Source organism: Salmo salar, chromosome ssa20, assembly GCF_905237065.1.
Source record: "Salmo salar chromosome ssa20, Ssal_v3.1, whole genome shotgun sequence".
NCBI lineage: Eukaryota > Metazoa > Chordata > Actinopteri > Salmoniformes > Salmonidae > Salmo > Salmo salar.
Window position 1 is genome coordinate 33,207,690 of NC_059461.1, and position 22,481 is coordinate 33,230,170.

The 22,481-nt window shown below is 45.5% G+C and overlaps 1 protein-coding gene across 10 annotated transcripts in view; it reads left to right on the forward strand.

The window, feature by feature from the left end:
• Positions 1 to 22,481, forward strand: part of LOC106580457 (autism susceptibility gene 2 protein) — a 433,496-nt gene that overhangs the window by 377,564 nt on the left and 33,451 nt on the right. For all 10 annotated transcript variants that reach the window (XM_045703229.1, XM_045703231.1, XM_045703228.1 and 7 more), the window contains one exon: positions 1,138 to 1,186. In XM_045703229.1, coding sequence (XP_045559185.1) covers positions 1,138 to 1,186 — 49 coding nt within the window. The remainder of the gene's footprint in view (positions 1 to 1,137; positions 1,187 to 22,481) is intronic.

The window sequence follows — 22,481 nt, forward strand, 5'->3', positions numbered from 1 at the left end:
GCTACCCGTGTTTAGTCTACAAGTCTCTTGCTGTCACTTCATGGTCAGATGCCTTTTTCCGTTTTGTCTCTGGCCCTTACTCACAGTGTGAAATTTGCCCTTCTCTCAGGAGGGACTCGACCTTAAACAACCTTTCTCAACTGAACAATTATAATGATGGAAATGATAATAGTCATTCATCCAGAGTTGGATAAAACAAATATTAAAAATTTTCTCATAAAATCATGTTTTAAAGACGTAATGATTCTATATGAAAATTGAAATAAAATATATTTTATGAATTATAGTTATAGAGAAAGAAATGGATTTATAATTTACGCTTTACATTGAGCAACATTAACTTGGTGTGGCTGTCATTGTGTCGTGTTGTGTGTATGGTCTTTGTACATGGTCTCCTGCTCAGATTCTGCAGAGGCTGAGCCACCATACGGTACTACCCCCTTCGCTTTCTCCTCTCCGTGCCTCTCTTTCTTCTCTCCTTTCCTCTCTTTCTCCTCTCCTCCCCTCTTTCTCTGCTCCTCTCTTTCCCCTCTCCTCTCTCTCACCTCTCTCTTTCTCCTTGTTCCCCTGTCTTTTCTTTCTCCTTTCTTTTCTCCTCTCCTCTCCTCTTCTTTCCTTTGCTGTCCTCTCCTCTCTGACAACCTCCTGTGCTGTGAGTGTGAGTGGGCTGGCTGGCTTTCAGGTGGCACAACAGTGCCCCCTAATGTTACCTTGTCTCTGTCTGGACAGAGAGCTCAGCTCTGCTCAGAGAGAGGGATGTGGTGAGAATAAGGAAGTCAGTCAGGTGCAGAGAACGGGCTGCTTCTCAACAAGGCAGATTGAACACAAGTCAAGAAGTCACTGTGTTGGATATGCATGAGTGATGTAGGGTACAGTAGCTGTATTTGGCCTGAGACTTGTGTTCATATACATAGGTTACAGTAGATCATTGGAAATATGTCTGTTAGCCATCTAGGTGGATCCAATTCAATATAATGAGTGTGTCTGTAAACATTACAATTTTTACTGATGTTTTTGAAGGATCCAATCCCTTCCTATATTGTGTCATGAGTGCAATGCAGTTTGTCACGTTCTCTAGGTGTCCCATGTATGGAAACTACCAGACTGTTAACGTTTCTCCTTCCTCTTGTCTTCCAGGTATCTGAAGTAGGATCCGAGAAACTCTTCTCCCCCACTACACCCGAAGGTAAGATGTTGGTTACTATATTCACACTACATTTGGATGGGCAAAACAAACCATTCTCTCCTGTGTAGTCCACCATAATCCTTGTAGATGACATGTCAATGAATACCAAGACAGTTTATTACATACCAATTATGTCTTCTGATTCTGAATTGAATGAGGACAAACCAGAACAGCTATATTTGCATATTTTCTTGCCTGGATGTGGAACTGTATTGGGACACCCAACCAAAGGTCTACGTATCTCCCCTTCCCACACCAATATTCATGCTCATTAGAGTGGATTTACAGGCTCCTTGCCACATGCTTCCAATCCACAAATGGGAACGTTCCCCCAGGCTATACAAGACTTCTGACAGCAGGCTTGGCAGTAATGGCCGACAGGACAGAGGAGGGGGGAGGGCACTGAGCTTCTCAGTCAAGATAAACACAGGCCCTCTGGGAGGGAGTGGGCGGGGGAGGAGGGGAGGCGGGGGGAGTGCTGCACCTCTTCTCAGGCTGAATGGGGAGACATGTGGAGGGAAGGTGGGGGGTGAAGAACGGGATGGTAGGAGGCCCGAGGAGGTCAGGGCAGTCCCCTGGCTGATGAAGGATAGCAGCATGTAGCTCATGTCATGTCCCCCCAGGGCAGGAACCAGACCCATTAACAGATGCAGCATGACAGCTATTTCTGTAAAATGGGGCAATTTTCTGGAGGAGAGAGAGAAGCCAGCTTGCCTTGGATAGAGTAGGACCCAGCCTGTGTTTTGCCTGAACACAAACAGTACAGAAAGACTCAGAAGGACCACTCCAGACATTACAGTGATGAGCTCATAATTTTTATAACAATCAGGATACATTCCGTGTCTAGGCCTATTTATTTACCCTAGAGTGTCTCCACTGTTGTCAATGAAGATAGTTGTTGTAGGCCTAGGTTTTGTTTCTCACACACACACACACGCACACACACACATATGTATATATATATATATCAAATAAAATCAAATCAAATTTATTTTTATATAGCCCTTCGTACATCAGCTGATATTCTCAAAGTGCTGTACAGAAACCCAGCCTAAAACCCCAAACAGCAAGCAAAGCATGTGAAAGAAGCACGGTGGCTAGGAAAAACTCCCTAGGAAAAACTCCCTAGAAAGGCCAAAAACCTAGGAAGAAACCTAGAGAGGAACCAGGCTATGGGGGTGGCCAGTCCTCTTCTGGCTGTGCAGGGTGGATATTATAACAGAACATGGTCAAGATGTTAAAATGTTAAAATGTTCATAAATGACCAGCATGGTCAAATAATAATAATCATAGTAGTTGTCGAGGGTGCAACAAGCACGTCCGGTGAACAGGTCAGGGTTCCATAGCCGCAGGCAGAACAGTTGAAACTGGAGCAGCAGCACGGCCAGGTGGACTGGGGACAGCAAGGAGTCATCCTACCAGGTAGTCCTGAGGCATGGTCCTAGGGCTCAGGTCCTCCGAGAGAAAGACAGAAAGAGAGAAAGAGAGAATTAGAGAGAGCATATTTAAATACACACAGGACACCGGATAAGACAAGAGAAATACTCCAGATGTAACAGACTGACCCTAGCCCCCGACACATAAACTACTGCAGCATAAATACTGGAGGCTGAGACAGGAGGGATCAAAAGACACTGTGGCCCCATCCGATGATACCCCGGACAGGGCCAAACAGGCAGGATATAACCCCACCCACTTTGCCAAAGCACAGCCCCCACACCACTAGAGGGATGTCTCCAACCACCAACTTACCGTCCTAAGACAAGGCCGAGTATAGCCCACAACGATCTCCGCCATGGCACAACCCAAGGGGGGGGGGCAACCCAGACAGGAAGACCACGTCAGTGACTCAACCCACTCAAGTGACGCACCCCTCCCATGGACGGCATGGAAGAACACCAGTAGGCCAGTGACAAGGCCCCTGTAAAAGGGTTAGAGGCAGAGAATCCCAGTGGAAAGAGGGGAACCGGCAAGGCAGAGACAGCAAGGGCGGTTCGTTGCTCCAGCCTTTCCGTTCACCTTCACACTCCTGGGCCAGACTATACTTAATCATAGGACCTACTGAAGAGATAAGTCTTCAGTAAAGACTTAAAGGTTGAGACTGAGTCTGCGTCTCTCACATTGGTAGGCAGACCATTCCATAAAAATGGAGCTCTATAGGAGAAAGCCCTACCTCCAGCCGTTTGCTTAGAAATTCTAGGGACAATTAGGAGGCCTGCGTCTTGTGACCGTAGCGTACGTGTAGGTATGTACGGCAGGACCAAATCGGAAAGATAGGTAGGAGCAAGCCCATGTAATGCTTTGTAGGTTAGCAGTAAAACCTTGAAATCAGCCCTTGCCTTAACAGGAAGCCAGTGTAGGGAGGCTAGCACTGGAGTAATATGATCAAATTTTTTGGTTCTAGTCAGGATTCTAGCAGCCGTATTTAGCACTAACTGAAGTTTATTTAGTGCTTTATCCGGGTAGCCGGAAAGTAGAGCATTGCAGTAGTCCAGCCTAGAAGTAACAAAAGCATGGATTAATTTTTCTGCGTCATTTTTGGACAGAATATTTCTGATTTTTGCAATGTTACGTAGATGGAAAAAAGCTGTCCTTGAAACAGTCTTGATATGTTCTTCAAAAGAGAGATCAGGGTCCAGAGTAACGCCGAGGTCCTTCACAGTTTTCTTTGAGACAACTGTACAACCATCCAGATTAATTGTCAGATTCAACAGAAGATCTCTTTGTTTCTTGGGACCTAGAACAAGCATCTCTGTTTTGTCCGAGTTTAAAAGTAGAAAGTTTGCAGCCATCCACTTCTTTATGTCTGAAACACAGGCTTCTAGCGAGGGCAATTTTGGGGCTTCACCATGTTTCATTGAAATGTACAGCTGTGTGTCGTCCGCATAGCAGTGAAATTTAACATTATGTTTTCGAATGACATCCCCAAGAGGTAAAATATATAGTGAAAACAATAGTGGTCCTAAAACGGAACCTTGAGGAACACCGAAATGTACAATTGATTTGTCAGAGGACAAACCATTCACAGAGACAAACTGATATCTTTCCGACAGATAAGATCTAAACCAGGCCAGAACTTGTCCATGTAGACCAATTTGGGTTTCCAATCTCTCCAAAAGAATGTGGTGATCGATGGTATCAAAAGCGGCACTAAGATCTAGGAGCATGAGGACAGATGCAGAGCCTCGGTCTGACGTCATTAAAAGGTCATTTACCACCTTCACAAGTGCAGTCTCAGTGCTATGATGGGGTCTAAAATCAGACTGAAGCGTTTCGTATACATTGTTTGTCTCCAGGAAGGCAGTGAGTTGCTGTGCAACAGCTTTTTCTAAAATTTTTGAGAGGAATGGAAGATTCGATATAGGCCGATAGTTTTTTATAATTTCTGGATCAAGATTCGGCTTTTTCAAGAGAGGCTTTATTACTGCCACTTTTAGTGAGCTTGGTACACATCCGGTGGATAGAGAGCCGTTTATTATGTTCAACATAGGAGGGCCAAGCACAGGAAACAGCTCTTTCAGTAGTTTAGTTGGAATAGGGTCCAGTATGCAGCTTGAGGGTTTGGAGGCCATGATTATTTTCATCATTGCGTCAAGAGATATAGTACTAAAACACTTTAGTATCTCCCTTGATCCTAGGTCCTGGCAGAGTTGTGTAGACTCAGGACAATGGAGCTTTGGAGGAATACCCAGATTTAAAGAGGAGTCTGTAATTTGCTTTCTAATGATCATGATCTTTTCCTCAAAGAAGTTCATAAATTTATTACTGCTGAAGTGAAAGCCATCCTCCATTTGCGAAGGCTGCTTTTTAGTTAGCTTTGCGACAGTATCAAAAAGAAATTTCGGATTGTTCTTATTTTCCTCAATTAAGTTGGAAAAATAGGATGATCGAGCAGCAGTGAGGGCTCTTCGATACTGCACGGTACTGTCTTTCCAAGCTAGTCGGAAGACTTCCAGTTTGGTGTGGCGCCATTTCCGTTCCAATTTTCTGGAAGCTTGCTTCAGAGCTCGTGTATTTTCTGTATACCAGGGAGCTAGTTTCTTATGACAGATGTTTTTAGTTTTTAGGGGTGCAACTGCATCTAGGGTATTGCGCAAGGTTAAATTGAGTTCCTCGGTTAGGTGGTTAACTGATTTTTGTCCTCTGACGTCCTTGGGTAGGCAGAGGCAGTCTGGAAGGGCATCAAGGAATCTTTGGGTTGTCTGAGAATTTATAGCACGACTTTTAATGCTCCTTGGTTGGGGTCTGAGCAGATTATTTGTTGCAATTGCAAACGTAATAAAATGGTGGTCCGATAGTCCAGGATTATGAGGAAAAACATTTAGATCCACAACATTTATTCCATGGGACAAAACTAGGTCCAGAGTATGACTGTGGCAGTGAGTAGGTCCAGAGACATGTTGGACAAAACCCACTGAGTCGATGATGGCTCCGAAAGCCTTTTGGAGTGGGTCTGTGGACTTTTCCATGTGAATGTTAGTCACCAAAAATTTGAATATTATCTGCTATGACTACAAGATCCGATAAGAATTCAGGGAACTCAGTGAGGAACACTGCATATGGCCCAGGAGGCCTGTAAACAGTAGCTATAAAAAGTGAGTGAGTAGGCTGCATAGATTTCATGACTAGAAGCTCAAAAGACGAAAACGTCATTGTTATTTTTTTTGTAAATTGAAATTTGCTATCGTAAATGTTAGCAACACCTCCGCCTTTGCCGGATGCACGGGGGGTATGGTCACTAGTGTAACCAGGGGGTGAGGCCTCATTTAACACAGTAAATTCATCAGGCTTAAGCCATGTTTCAGTCAGGCCAATCACATCAAGATTATTATCAGTGATTAGTTCATTGACTATAACTGCCTTGGAAGTGAGGGATCTAACATTAAGTAACCCAATTTTGAGATGTGAGGTATCACAATCTCTTTCAATAATGGCAGGAATGGAGGAGGTCTTTATACTAGTGAGATTGCTAAAGCGAACACCGCCATTTTTAATTTTGCCCAACCTAGATCGAGGCACAGACACGGTCTCAATGGGGAAAGCTGAGCTGACTACGCTGACTGTGCTAGTGGCAGACTCCACTAAGCTTGCAGGCTGGCTAACAGCCTGCTGCCTGGCCTGCACCCTATTTCATTGTGGAGCTAGAGGAGTTAGAGCCCTGTCTATGTTCGTAGATAAGATGAGAGCACCCCTCCAGCTAGGATGGAGTCCGTCACTCCTCAACAGGCCAGGCTTGGTCCTGTTTGTGGGTGAGTCCCAGAAAGAGGGCCAATTATCTACAAATTCTATCTTTTGGGAGGGGCAGAAAACAGTTTTCATACATAAATGTGTGCGTGTGTGTGTGTGTGTGTGTGTGTGTGTGTGTGTGTGTGTGTGTGTGTGTGTGTGTGTGTGTGTGTGTGTGTGTGTGTGTGTGTGTGTGTGTGTGTGTGTGTATATATATGTGTGTATATGTATGTATATACAGTGAGGGAAAAAAGTATTTGATTCCCTGCTGATTTTGTGTTTGCCCACTGCTCAAAAAAATAAAGGGAACACTTAAACAACACAATGTAACTCCAAGTCAATCACACTTCTGTGAAATCGAACTGTCCACTTAGGAAGCGACACTGATTGACAATACATTTCACATGCTGTTGTGCAAATGGAATAGACAACAGGTGGAAATTATAGGCAATTAGCAAGACACCCCCAATAAAGGAGTGGTTCTGCAGGTGGTAACCACAGACCACTTCTCAGTTCCTATGCTTCCTGGCTGATGTTTTGGTCACTTTTGAATGCTGGCGGTGCTTTCACTCTAGTGGTAGCATGAGACGGAGTCTACAACCCACACAAGTGGCTCAGGTAGTGCAGCTCATCCAGGATGGCACATCAATGCGAGCTGTGGCAAGAAGGTTTGCTGTGTCTGTCAACGTAGTGTCCAGAGCATGGAGGCGCTACCAGGAGACAGGCCAGTATATCAGGAGACGTGGAGGAGGCCGTAGGAGGGCAACAACCCAGCAGCAGGACCGCTACCTCCGCCTTTGTGCAAGGAGGAGCACTGCCAGAGCCCTGCAAAATGACCTCCAGCAGGCCACAAATGTGCATGTGTCTGCTCAAACGGTCAGAAACAGACTCCATGAGGGTGGTATGAGGGCCCGACGTCCACAGGTGGGGGTTGTGCTTACAGCCCAACACCGTGCAGGACATTTGGCATTTGCCAGAGAACACCAAGATGGCGCCCTGTGCTCTTCACAGATGAAAGCAGGTTCACACTGAGCACATGTGACAGACGTGACAGTCTGGAGACACCGTGGAGAACGTTCTGCTGCCTGCAACATCCTCCAGCATGACCGGTTTGGCGGTGGGTCAGTCATGGTGTGGGGTGGCATTTCTTTGGGGGGCCGCACAGCCCTCCATGTGCTCGCCAGAGGTAGCCTGACTGCCATTAGGTAGTGAGATGAGATCCTCAGACCCCTTGTGAGACCATATGCTGGTGCAGATGGCCCTGGGTTCCTCCTAATGCAAGACAATGCTAGACCTCATGTGGCTGGAGTGTGTCAGCAGTTCCTGCAAGAGGAAGGCATTGATGCTATGGACTGGCCCGCCCGTTCCCCAGACCTGAATCCAATTGAGCACATCTGGGACATCATGTCTCGCTCCATCCACCAACGCCACGTTGCACCACAGACTGTCCGGGAGTTGGCGGATGCTTTAGTCCAGGTCTGGGAGGAGATCCCTCAGGAGACCATCCGCCACCTCATCAGGAGCATGCCCAGGCGTTGTAGGGAGGTCATACAGGCACGTGGAGGCCACACACACTACTGAGCCTCATTTTGACTTGTTTTAAGGACATTACATCAAAGTTGGATCAGCCTGTAGTGTGTTTAATTTTGAGTATGACTCCAAATCCAGACCTCCATGGGTTGATAAATTGGATTTCCATTGAATATTTTTGTGTGATTTTGTTGTCAGCACATTCAACTATGTAAAGATAAAAGTATTTAATAAGATTATTTCATTCATTCAGATCTAGGATGTGTTATTTTAGTGTTCCCTTTATTTTTTTGAGCATATATATATATATATATATATATATATATATATATATATATATATATATATAAAAATATATATATATATATATATATATATATATATATATATATATATATATATACACACACACACACACACGTTGACTCTCTCCCCCATCCAATCGGGAGAGGGCCTAGCTGTGTCAATGGGCAAGCGAGTCTTGGTGAAATCCTGCTAATGTGAGTCCCATCCCATGTCCCATGCACATCAGGCTGGCCCAGAGATTAGGACTGGACAATTACAGCCAGATCCGGGCAATCCCATCAGAGCTTGTTTGTCACAGCTGGGATCAACACCACTGTGCGTGAGTGAGTGAGTGAGTGAGTGAGTGAGTGAGTGAGTGAGTGAGTGAGTGAGTGAGTGAGTGAGTGAGTGAGTGAGTGAGTGAGTGAGTGAGTGAGTGAGTGAGTGAGTGAGTGAGTGAGTGAGTGAGAGTCAGACACCTGCAGCAAGAAGGGCACCGGATTAGGATGAAATGGAAAAGCCAGGGGGATGGTTTTGTCTGGATCATCTGATTAAGTGATGAGTGAGAAGTTATTATCATGCTAGTTGCTACCATTACACGTTGTTTTTCTGTACTGTAACATATCCTAGTTTTAGGTCTTCTGTGTGTATGGTTCATACATGCGTGTGTAAGTGTGTGTATGGGTTAGCCAGGCCTGTGTGTAGAATGCAGAGCAGCCTGTTGTCCTCTAGTTCACCACACAGAATATCTATGTGACCCATTACCAGTCTATTACCAGTCTATCTCTAGACCAATCTACACCCTCTCTCCACTCAGGCTCTGATCATTGGGACTGCACAGCTATTGGCTCCCAGAGATTGGGTGCACTTACACACAGACATAGAGACACACACAACACACACACACACACACACACACACACACACACACACACACACACACACACAGTTGGTATAGCACTGAAAGTACTAATGAGCATGTTTACTTCTTCCCTTGTATTAGTCATTAGAGGAGAGGTAGCATCACCAAATAGATGGAATGGTTTAGGACTATTAGAAGACTGGACAGTCCAACATAGTAATCAAATCAAATGTAATTTGCCAGATGCGCCGACTACAACAGGTGTAGACTTTACCCTGAAATGCTTACTTACAAGCAGGAGTTAAAAAATAAGAACAATTTGCAAAAGGGAAAAAGGAAATAGTAACACAATAAAATAAAAATAACGAGGATTTATACAAAGAGTACCGATACTGAGTCAATGTGCAGGGGTACGAGGTAGTTAAGGTAATTTAGGTAATATGTACATGTAGGTAGGGGTCAAAGTGACTAGGCAGTCAGGATCGACGATAAACAGAGAAGCAGCAGCGTATGTGAAAGTGTGTCTGTGTGGCGTCAGTGTGTGTGTGTGTGGGGGGGGGTAGAGTCCAGTAAGTGTGCATAGAGCCAGTGCAAAAGTGGGTCAATGCAAATAGTCCGGGTAGCCATTTCATTAGCTGTTCAGCGCTCTTATGGTTTGGGGGTAGAAGCTGTTCAGACTTGGCGCTCCGGTACTGCTTGCCGTGCGGTATCAGAGAGAACAGTCTATGACTTGTGTGGCTGGTCTTTGAAAAATTTGAGGACCTTCCTCTGACAGTGATGTACTGGGTCGTACGCACTACCCTCAGTAGCGCCCTATGGTTGGAGGCCAAGCAGTTGCCATACTAAGCGGCGATGCAGTTAGTCAAGATGCTCTTAATGGTGCAGCTGTATAACTTTTTGAGGATTTGAGGGCTCGTGTCAAATCTTTTCAGCCTCCTGAAGAAGAATATGTGTTGTTGTGCCCTCTTCACGTTGGTGTGTTTGGACCATGATAGACCCTTAGTGATGTGGAGACAGAGGAACTCAACCCGCTCCACTACAGCCCCGCCGATGTGAATGGGGGCAAGCTCATCCCTCCATTTCCTGTAGTCCACAATCAGCTCATTTGTATGGCTGTCTCATCATTGTTGGTTGTCAGGCCTACCACCGTTGTATTCGATCCCGGGAGTTGTCCTTAGCTTAATGATGAGTTTGCAGGGCACTATGGTGTTGAGCGCTGAGCTGTAGTCAATGAACAGCATTCTCACATAGGTGTTCCTTTTGTCCAGATGGGAAAGGGCAGTGTGGAGTGCAATAGAGATTACATCATCTGTGGATCTGTTGGGAGTGGGTCCAGGGTGTCTGGGAAGAAGGTGTTGATGTGAGCCATGACCAGCTTTTCAAAGCACTTCATGGCTACAGATGTGAGTGCTATGGGGCGATAGTAATTTAGACAGTTTACCTTAGCGTTTTTGGGACAATGGTGGTCTGCATGAAACATGTAGGTATTACAGACTGGGTCAGGGAGAGTTTGAAAATGTCAGTGAAGACACTTGCCAGCTGGTCAGTGCATGCTCTGAGTACGTGTCCTGGTAATCCTTCTGGCTATACGGCCTTGTGAATGTTAACCTCTTTAAAGGTCTTACATTGGCTACGGAGAGCGTGATCACACAGTCGTCCAGAACAGCTGGTGCTCTCATGCATGGTTCGGCATTGCTTGCCTGGAAGCAAGCATAGAAGGTATTTTTCTCGTCTGGTAGGCTTGCATCACTGGGCAGCGCTCGGCTGGGTTTCCCTTTGTGATCTGTAATAGTTTGCAAGTCCTGCCTCATCCGACGAGCGTCAGAGCCGGTGTAGTTGGATTTGATCTTAGTCCTGTATTGGCACTTTGCATGTTTGATGGTGCGTCGGAGGGTGTAGTAGGACTTCTTATAAGCTTCCGGATTAGTGTCCTGCTCCTTGAAAGCGGCACCTTTAGCTCAGTGCAAATGTTGCCTGTAATCCATGACTTCTACTTGGGATATGTACGTACGGTCACTGCAGAACCTCAAGACTTCCTTAATATAAGAGTTTGCGCACCAGCTGTTGTTAAGAAATAGACACGCATACCACCTTCCTTGAGTTTACCTGACTCTGCCGTTCTATCCTGCCAATGTATAGAAAAATCTGCTCGATTTATATTTTCCATGTCCTTGTTCAGCCACGACTCTGAGAAACATAGGATATTACAGTTTTTCAGATCACGTTGATAGGATAGTCTCGAATGGAGCTCAACAAGTTAATTCTCCAGTGATTGCACGTTCGCCAATAGAACGTAGGGTACAGGCGGTTTATCCACCTGCCGACATAGTCTCGTCAGGTATCACACACACCAGCCTCTAAAACACTGCCTCTGCCTTTTTCAAGTCTCTGGGATTTGGGCCTTGTCCGAGATGAGCAGTATGTCCTTCACCGCCGACTCATTGCAGTAGAAATCCTCATCCAAATCCCCAGAAGATATTTTCGGTCATAGAAAACGATTGCAGAAACATTATGTACAAAAAAAGTTAAGCTCATTGAAGGCAGTCAACCACAATATTGCAAATGTGATGTGGTCTTGAGTAACATTCAGAAATGTGTTTTTTACTCAGAATTTGCAAGAGCATTTCTTATTTTCTGTATTACTACCTTCACAGCCTCTATGCAGTAGTAAACAGTATTCTTCAACTACATTTACATAATTTAGCATAGGCTCTTATCCAGAGCAATTATGGCTATGTGCCTTGCTCAAGGGCACAGCAGCAGATTTTTCAGCTTATTGGCTCAGGGATTTGAACCAGCGACCTTTCGGTCACTGGCCCAACGCTCTTAACCGCTAGGCTACCTATTCTTTGGAGTCCTTTGTGCATGGCTGCAGTACTTCCAATGATTATGTAAGAACTGGTTCCGGTAGCTACTAGCTAGCTCTAGTATGGTACAGGACCACAGGTTGGTGGCACCTTAATTGGGGCGGATGGCTCCTGGTAATGGCTGGAGCTGAATGAGTGGAATGGTATCAAATACATCAAACATATAGTTTCCATGTGTTAGATTCCATTCGCTTCGTTCCAGCCATTATTATGAGCCGTCCTCCGATCAGCAGCCTCCACTGTATACAGGACGGATGTTACCTAACTATCAGAGTTGTTTCTCTTTAGCTTCATTGTGAACTTCCTGAGAATTATTGATTTCCTGGAGGTTGGTATGTTCAAGGAGAAACTGTGTGAAGTCTTAAAGTCTTCTGCGGAGCTTTGGGACGTTGTATTTTTTGAAAGAGATCTGGTTGCAGTTCAGAGTTGACTTTTTTCAGTTCTTGGAAGGCGAATAAAAAGCTAAATGTAGCAGCTGAGCACGTATGGGTCCTGCCACCAAGAGAGGATAAACATACTTTCTGGGTTCTTATGAAACTCAAGCAGAGCTCCTTTTGCAAAGGAGTGACTTACCACCTACCTACCAGAGACTGGAAACACGAGACCCTAGTGAGAGGAAATGTCTGAGAGGATAGCACTCTCTCTCTCTCTCTCTCTCTCACTCTCACGTTCTCTCTCACTCTCTCACTTTCTCTCACTCGCTCTCTCTGTGCCTGGGAGTCCATTTTGGCTCTGTTGTGTCTCCCGGGGTTTTCCGGTGAGTGGCTCGACGAACCTATTTTGGTCCTTGAGGCAAACCTGGGACATCTTGGGATAGGTGGGCGAGAAAGACTGGTGAAAACCCATTTCTGAAGTGGATTTGTGCCCTTGTAATCCTGATTAATTTTGACCTGTTGTGCTCATTTTAAACAACACATTACAGTAAGCGTGAACACAGCGAGCTCCAGGCGAAACCAGAAGCTTAACGGCTTTGGGAGGCTTATGAACAGCAGATGGCATTTTAAGCTGGACTTAATAAATTGTTTCCATTAAACTTACCGGCCCACACATACTGGATTAGGCGAGCGGAACAAAGGAAGGAGGAGTGTGAGCAGAAGGAAAAAACACAATTGCCACCACCACCACCACACACGATTGACTCACCATTTAACTTTCACTGTGGCCACTGTTAAAGGTGGGACATGTTTTAGCCTACTACTGCTAGAGTCACAGAGGTGGACGCCACTGTAATTGGATGTAGGGATGAACTCATCAAGGATGTCAGAGAGTATTTTGCTTAATTGATGCGAGGGTAAACAAATAAACAAATGGATAAACCCTTTAGCTTCCCCTGTGGAGGATTTACCCTGGTTTATCCTTACCTGTTAATATATAAACACCATATAACACAAACAATGTGGAATTCAGAATAGCTCTCAGTATTTTTTTGTATTTTTCATATCCTGAATTCTCAGTACCATTGTTGAGAATCCATTCCTTGCAGGGCTGAAGGATGAATACACCCCCCCCCTTCCTCCTAAGAGCTCATGGTAGCTCTCTAAGCTCTCATTATGTGCTACACGGCCGAGGGTCCCCGCATCGAATCGCTAATCAAGCGGCCTGTCTGCACTGCAGCTCTGCCTCCCTCAATAGGTGCCGAGTGCCCTTTGTTCCTGAAGGCTGCTGTTTGCTGCATGTCAATAGCAGGGCTATGGCTTCAGCTCTGCTGGCTGGGTATACTCCACACACACAGCCTTCAGGATTATAGAATGGAGTCAGTTATAACTCCTGCATACACAAAGGAAAATAGAGAGAGTGGAGAGGAGAAGAGGTGGTGTGGGTCAGGAGCAGGGGGAACCAGCAGATGAGAGTGTGTTTGTAATGAACCAGGCGGCTCTCCACTGGCCAGGTCATTGTGATGTATAGCTAACTTCAGCGCTGTGGCGGCACAGTGTGGGTTTTCACCATTAAATAATGAATAGAGGTTGACCCTTTGACCAGCTAATCAGCTTTGCAGGATGTTGAGTCTGAGAGGAGGAGTGGAGCGGGTGAGGAGGGAGAGAGAGTGACGAACTGGGTTGGGCAGAGCTGGGCTAGGGGGGCAGTGCTGAGCTAGCTGAAGGGGCTCAGCTTGGCTTGGCTGGGGGCTGACAGGACGTGTAGTAGCGAGAACACAGGGAGGGCTGCAGGGGCTTTCTGTAGCATACCCAGGCAGATTAGAGGGCTGTATAAAAAGCAACCGTCACTGGGGAGGAATCTAAGCCTGGTAAACCTCACTGCGGTACCTACTCAGATTGGTTTGACGAAGCGCAGCTCACTGGAAATGCTTTCTTTATCAGGGCCTGATGGCCTGTATTGACAGAGCACTTATGTCTGGGCGTTTGGCACACAGGCCACAGACAGACAGACAGGCAGGCAGGCAGACAGACAGACAGACAGACAGACAGACAGACAGACAGACAGACAGACAGACAGACAGACAGACAGACAGACAGACAGACAGACAGACAGACAGACAGACAGACAGACAGACAGACAGACAGACAGACAGTAATGTATGTGTGCTGTGTCATGGGGAGCTGGGTCACTCCAGAAGAACCATCCTGCTGCTGGATGTTCCGCCCATAGAATAGAATTATTATATTTCTATGGTTCCACCATTAATGTTATCCCCACACTACCACCTCTGTGGCTATTGTCAAGCCTGCGCTAAAGCTCATTGTTTTCCTGATTCAATTTACATTTTAAACAGGAGTAAATCCTTTCAGAATACCCAAGCCCTTAATATGTTTCTCCCTCCCTGTGCTGTCTGTCGTGTTCTCAACGCCAGCCGGGGGAAAACAGTGGGAAAAACAAACAGTGGGAAAACCAAATCGTGTTTGAGTTTGTTTCTTTATTAATCCTCTCAGTTATTATTGTTCATGATCATAGGAGAGCTTATGAGCTGCGTGATGTTTTTGGAGAAAGCGTGTGTTATTGATGCTCCTTTTATTGATAGTACTAATGGTGTTTGTGCAGTCGTCCCTGTCAGAGAGATGAAAATAAATAGAGGGAGCGCTGCGGAGATAAGACGCGTGTTTAATTATTAATTGAGCCATTACTGAGAGAGATTGCCTTTTTTTGATTTAAGGCAGGAAGCTGGCTTCAGGGAGAGAAAAAGCTATTACAGAATTCCCAGCCTGCAATGCAGCTGTCCATCGCTCTGCCAATGCACTAGTGGAAAAACACACCCTGTTAAATGGCCTTATTCCATAAATTCTTCTTCTTCAATATTTATAGCATTTAAAATTACAATGACATTGTCATGTTCTATTTATAGAGGCAGGGAGGTGGGCGTGCCGACGGGACTAAGCCACAGCACCTTCCTGGTTGCTCCTCTGCTCTGGAGATCAACTGGAGGGATTTGTTAGGTTTATATTACAGTTCAGGAAATGATGTCAGACCACAACATACTACATTTGTCCTGTGTTTTTTTTTTCTTCTAAATATGCTCTCTTTTTTTCACAGTCAATTTTCTAAGACAGAAACGCAAATTGATTCAGTCAATTCAGTCTTCTAGAAGGACAATTAGTTCCCTTGTATTGTCAATGCTGATATGTCACACAATCCCTGAGTGGTTTGCTGGTTGCCCCTTTCATAGGGACTATTAGTTCATTAGACAACTGCTTGCTCTGTGCAAGACCTCGCTCTTCATGAAATATTAACTTAGCTCCAATGTAGAGTTGCAGTGTGTTGAGTGGGGACTTGGCTTCTGAACATTGGCCCAGACCAGATATTTTAGCAATTTCACCTGGAGCATGTTCAGTAGGCATGAAACGGATAAAAATGGTCCGAAACAGAGTGAAACCAGGAGGCTCTATCTTAACTTGTCCAATACGAAATGCTTGTTTTTGTTTGCCCTTGCAAAAAGTTTATTAATACAATACAACTCTCGACAAGAGGTACATTTTAAAATGTTTTGTTACCTTGTGCCCTAACGATCACAACCCAGTTATAGTAGCATCCAATGCAGTCATGCCAGTGCAGTGCCAGTCTTCCTGTCCTTAAAGGGCACCGCCAGGCTTTCAGGAAACCCAACACCTGTCCATCATCCTTATCACTGGCTGTCGTCCATGTCAGTGCCAGTGGGTGGTGCAGGGCTGTTGTGACAGAGAGTGGGATTGTAGTTGAAGGCTTTGTGATTAGGCCTCTCTCTGTGCAGCTGTCTCAGTGGTTCATTGACTGAGTATGGATCCAGCTATAGTGCTGCTGGAGAGACGGCACTAAACAGCTAAGGGAACAATAAGGGAGCAAACATCTAATGGAGCAATTACTAAGAAGTCCCTTGTGACCGTCACAGCTCTTTTCTGGGAGGTGGTTTATGAGGGCTGTGTCTGGTCATGCTGCTGCATAGCATATTGTTCAATATTATTTTATTCATTTATCATCTCAGCTGTGCTTCCTATTTCAAAACAGAGTGATAGGATAGTGAATATTAGGTTTACTACATTGAATCCTCATACTTTTTATCTAGTCTCTGAAGCATAAAAACTGTTTAGTGCCTAACCACCGAGCAGCCTGAGCAGCAGAGGCAGACAGTGCCTCCTCCTCCTCCTCCTCCTCCTCCTCCACTCAGAAAGAACAGAAGAGGTTGAGTTGTTTCAGTGGCCATCTGAGGATCGCTTGGCTCTATCAGCCATTCCCCCGGCCAGCCGAAGACACCGTCCGGGGGTCAGGGTTAAATGATAAACTGCAGCACGGGTCCTCCCATCTTTATTTTCCGAGTGTGTGATTGTCATCACCTTTACACCTCCCATGTGTAAACTTCTGCCATCAGCAGCGCTGCGCAACAAATCAGCAAAACAGATGCAGACTTGCTGCGGCTGTGACCTCGTGGTGACACTTCCTTACACCTCGGCTGGCATTTCTATTTGTGGACCCATCACTTCAGACCACGCTCGGATGAGCCCGCCGCACACCACGGTACTGAAGCAATAAGGCACGTTCGATGAGGAAACGCGAAGCAGGCCATTTAGTAAATGATCTGCTCATGTTTGCAAGACAAGAGGGTGAGATATTGTTTAATATAATGTTTGTTAGCTAACGTTTTCTCAGCGGCAGCTGGCCACACACTTTGAGTAGAGAGCGGATGGTAAGTGGCTGGCTAATATTGGGGATGAACTCTTTTGTCCTCCCTCAGCAGCTGAGAGTATAGACAGGACATAGAGATAGTAGAAACAACCCAGCCCAATCCTACTTAGCTATGGTCTTCCACTGCCCCGGGCCTCTAGCCTCTTTAGAAAGCGCAGTCCTCTCTACACACATAGAAAAAGGGTTCCAAAAGGGTTCTTCGGCTGTCCCCATAGGAGAACCCTTTTTGGTTCAAGGTAGAAACCTCGGTATAAAGGGTTCTACATGGAACTGAAAATAGTTCTACCTGGAACCAAAATGGTTCTACCTGGAACCAAAAAGGGTTCATCATAGGATTCTCCTTTGAGGACAGCAAAATAACCCTTTTAGGTTCTAGAAAGCATCTTTATTTCTAAGAGTGTAACTATCTCACTGTGGCATGGCTAGGCTGTGAGATCAGAGGGTTCCTGATGATGGAAAAGCTCGTTTGGAGATAATCTGCTCCCCCCTGCAGCCATCTTGTGAGGCATAAGACCACTCCGTCACATAGACGGAACACTCTCATCTCCATGGAAATGAGCCACCAACCTACCAACAGCACGGCAGATTCCATTTTTTCTGTGACCGTTTCAGTAGGGGGCTGATCTGCACCACTCATCTGAACCCAGTATAATAATCTCCTTCTCCAAGAGAAAGACAATCAGCTGCAGCATAGGCAGAGGTATTTGCGTTGTTTTGGTTGGGAATTACATGATGGTTGTCTTATCTCTAAAGCTAGTCAGCCTTGAATGTAATGTAATGTGTGTGTGTGTGTGTGTGTGTGTGTGTGTGTGTGTGTGTGTGTGTGTGTGTGTGTGTGTGTGTGTGTGTGTGTGTGTGTGTGTGTGTGTGTGTGTGTGTGTGTGTGTGTGTGTGTGTGTGCGTGTGTGCGTGTGTCAACCCTTTCTTCCTAACTCCAGTTGCTGTGTGAGTGTTTTCGGCTGCTGTGTTTTGTTTGAAGAAGATCCCAGCTGTGTGCTTTTAGCCTGTCTGCATTGTTCATTCAGAGCCAATGTTGTTTGCAGATGAGGCTGTAACGTTCATGAACATAGTCAGATAGTAGGTGATTGTGGCCAAACAGGATAATGCTTGGATAATGTACAATCACTGGCAGAGGACAGTCGGCAGCCGAGATGGATATTACTAACATGCTTGTAATGGATTTGACGTTTTGGGAAGCAGTTCACACATGCTTAGAAAGAGTAGAAATCCATAGCCAAGAACAGGATGGACATAAAAGGGTTTAAATTCCATGACAGGGAGGAAAACATCCATACTCCATACGCTGAGGGAGGGGGCATGCCAGAAGGATGCTGTGTGAGATGAGAGTCCACGCTAGGGAAGCATGAGTCCAAGCAAACAGAAATATCAGCTGTGGCATATGAAGTATTTTCATAGGAGTCAGGTGGTCCACTTCTGGTGTTTGTACAGTACACCAGCTCTCCATCACGTGGCAGCATAAAGTTAGTGTATGTGTTGCTGTCAGTGCTCACTTTAAGACAGAGCCTCTCTGTCTGCTACCACACAGCAGGCTGAGACTACAGACTACAGCTTTCTCTGCTCCAAAGAGCACCACACATGTAGGGTTAGTAGTGATAGACCCCAGCAATTAGCCCTGAACTCAACACATGACCAAATGAGTAATGAGATATGCACCACTGAGAAGGAGAGCTGTGCTCAAATCAAACCCCATATTTTACCCCCGCATGGCCTTGCCAGCGTTATTAATCGCTCTCCATGTTTTGTTAAGAGAGACAAGCGGTAATTCGTTCAGACACGGGGTCTGCTGTTTGGCTGTTGGTTTTGGCTACCGCTGGTATTCCCCATGCTGCGGCTCTGGGCCCGGTCGGCTCTGACTGGCCCACTAATGGCTGCTCACTCTAATGCCCTATTCAGACACCCAGAGAAGCGACTAGAGAGCCTGTTATTCTAGTGCTGCTGTGGAGAGGAGCAAGCAGCAGGACTGAGAGACCAGTGCTGTTTGCTTTGGGTAGAAATGGAGGAGAGTAGATACAGTTCTACATCACCTAGGGAGCACTGAGCATCAGGTATCACTACATAGGTCAACTATTTTACACAGACACACATGCCTTACAAATAGATGTAATGGTCTTGAGATAGTTGGATGCTTTTTGTTTTCTTCACAAAGGACTTCATCCAGATGTGCGGTATGGCCAGCATAAGGTTTGGAGTGGGTGTGTTGACTGAGTGATAGACTAAGTGGATGCAGTGTTGTGCTGGAGAGCCCAGGAGGCCCTACAGGAGGCCCTACAGGAGGCCCTACAGGAGGCCCTACAGGAGGCCCTACAGGAGGCCCTACAGGAGGCCCCACAGGAGGCCCTACAGGAGGCCCTACAGGAGGCCCTACAGGAGGCCCTACAGGAGGCCCCACAGGAGGCCCTACAGGAGGCCCTACAGGAGGCCTTGTAGACCAGCTGTAGTAAAGTGCTGTGTGTTAACTGTATTATCAGCACAAGCCCACTGTAGCGTCAGGCTAATCTTGGATCAGGTGCGGCAGAAACGGCGGTAGAGGGGTCAGGGTCTTCAGAGAGGATGAGCCGTCTGTGCCTCAACCCTTTTAAAGCTGTTAAAATACACTTGAGACACTTTTAGCACAAGCATTTACACACAATCAACTCAGTAGAGAGAGAGAGAGAGAGAGAGAGAGATACCTCAGTCTGGTTTTTGTCTTTCCCATCCAGAGGTTTAAGACAGCATGCAGATGCTACAGGTACTGTGAAATCATCATCAGATTATAGTAAAGTATTTGATTTGTTCCATTTCAGCTTGCCGTGTGTAACAGTGAGCCAGAAGCTCCTCCAGTTGTTTAGACCGGTTTCATCTCCTGAATCAGAGTCCAATTTCTCCCTTGGCTCCAAATCCCCCAGCCGTCACACCTTCTCCTTCTCTGTGCTCAAAACAAATCAATTATTCTCTACACGTAGAGCAGTAAAGTGAAATGCTACAGCTCATATCAGTTTTGAAACTGACTAACATGGCTACTCTGGTGCTGCCGAGTGTTGGCCCAGTTCCTCAGGCCCTGTCAGCACAAAGTGTGTGTGTGTGTGTGTGTTTGTGTGTGTGTATGTCAGTGATGAGAGCAGACAGAGCTGTGTGTCTTGCAGCAGGGAGGCAGCCCACAATAGCCCCACAGCTCATGGGCTTGTCTCCATTAGTTTTCTTGACATGACTTCCTGCCCTCTGCTCCCTCTCTCCTCTCCTCTGCCTTATTAACTTCCCCTCTCTCTCCGTCCCTTCTTCCCTCCTTCCTTTCCTCTCTCCCTCTGAATGCGTGTTTATAGCTCTCTCTCTCCCTCTTGCTCTCCATGGCAGCACTCTAATCAAGAATGATGGATTGGGTGCTAGGAGGCACTGGGAGTGTTTGCTAACCTGATACACCAGCGTATTCTCACCCCTTTTGTTGTCTGTGTGGAGGACATGAGGGATCCCAAACAGCGGAGGAGGCTTTGTGTGTCTTTCTAGTTAAGCTCTGCATGAGAACTAGTCTAAACATCTGCACCTTAGTCTTATAACTATGTCATCAGCTTTGACAAGAGATGTATAGCAAAAGGGGCTATCTTTCTGTCTTTCTTCCCCTCTCTCTGTGTGCCATTTAGAAACGTCCCCTCCTTCACTGTCTTCAGCTCTGAATAATGAAGTGGAGCTATTTTCTATTTTCTGCTGAGATTTACTCATTTTGAATGTATGGCAATTAGAGGAGGAAAATGGCATTTCTCTCTCTCTCTCTCTCTCTCTCTCTCGCTCTCGCTCGCTCACTCGCTCGCTCTTGCTCTCTCGCTCTCGCTCACTCATCTTCAACAGCTGTCCCGTCTCCATCTGCAGCACTAGCCTAATGGTTAAGCACCCCAGGAGCAGCTTAGCACTGGTTACACTCTGAACATAATCCTCCTATAGGCGTGGTGTTGATTGCATCAGTGTGTCTGTCTACTGGACAGCTTGTGTCCTTGCATTTGAAACCTAACCTCGGGCACTTTCAATATCACGGGGTTGATATCTATAGAGAAACAGCCCTCCAACCCCCCCTACTCTGGTCTGGTAGATAGTGTTGTTGCTAGCTGTACTGTTCCTCTTGTAGAGGATGAACAACAGTGGGTGTATTTATCATGGAAACTCATATTTAACAGTCTGCTAGTGGTTTTATCTGAATCAATAAAAGTGCATTCTTCTTATTCTGTTTGGTCCATTACAAACTGTATGTATTTCATTTCCTTTGATTACCAATTAATCCATGAATCATTCATTTTGTCTCAGGTATTGTATGTGTCCTGTGCACAAGCCCATCCAATAGGCATATGTCAATCTTCTGCATTTAGGAGCTAGGCCTATCTGTTTCTGAGAGCATATATTTACTCTGAAAAACTGTGATGTATAGGCTAGTCTTTGTGATTCTTGGATGAGTGCGATGTGAGACATCTGTGTGGAATTTCAATTGGAAGCAGGAATGCATTGGTGAAGGATAGACCATTGACAAGCTCTAATGAGTACATACTGTAGGTATTCAGGCAGCAATCTAAAGCCTTTGATCATTGGAGACTGTAGAGACTCGAAGGCTGGGCATGCAATAACACCAAGGTAAAACATGGAAACATTATAGAAACATGCAACAGTTGATGGATGATCTCATTCTGACAACATTGTTCTTGATACAAACATGTTTTTTTTGTAGAATGTAAGCTTAGCTTCACTAAGAAGCTTGCTGTACTAGTATTTTACTGGATAACAATCCATATCCCGCTCTTTATAAAAGCACAATTTTTAATAATTTGGATTAATTTGGTGGGAATCTACATCAATATCTTGACTAAAACCCACGGTCCAATTCAAAGCGAATTGACACAGTTATCTTGAAAGCACTTGACGAAACATAATCTAGCAGAAAATATTTATCCTACCCCTTCATGGTTCTGAACGGCTATGGCTGCAAATGACAAAACATTGAATGATGGTATGACAAATGGTGAAGAGCTGTCAACCTCCACAATTGTTGCTTTGCTTTTGGGGTCGAGAGGGTAGAACAGTGAGGCTATATATTGAAATAGAGATCAGAGTGGAGAAGAAAAGTATGCAGGCTCTTTCAGCTCCCTGTCATGCCACTTGGGATCTGTTGAAGGATTTTCATTGAGCCATTTCCTTCCATTGAGAAGTAATCAGTCACTGAAAGAGAATACTATATCCACTTAGTGACATGTGGGCTCGTTGCAGGTTCATTCTTGAACTGGTGTGGTAGAGTACCTTTATTTACATTTTCAAATCCCCAGAAAAAAAGCATATCCTAAAAACACATCTCTGCTGAGACTTGAAGGTCTTGTTTTCCTGTCCTGTTTTTCCCTCCTTTCTGTGTGGTTTGTAAACCAGCTGGTGGTCTTAGTAAAGCATG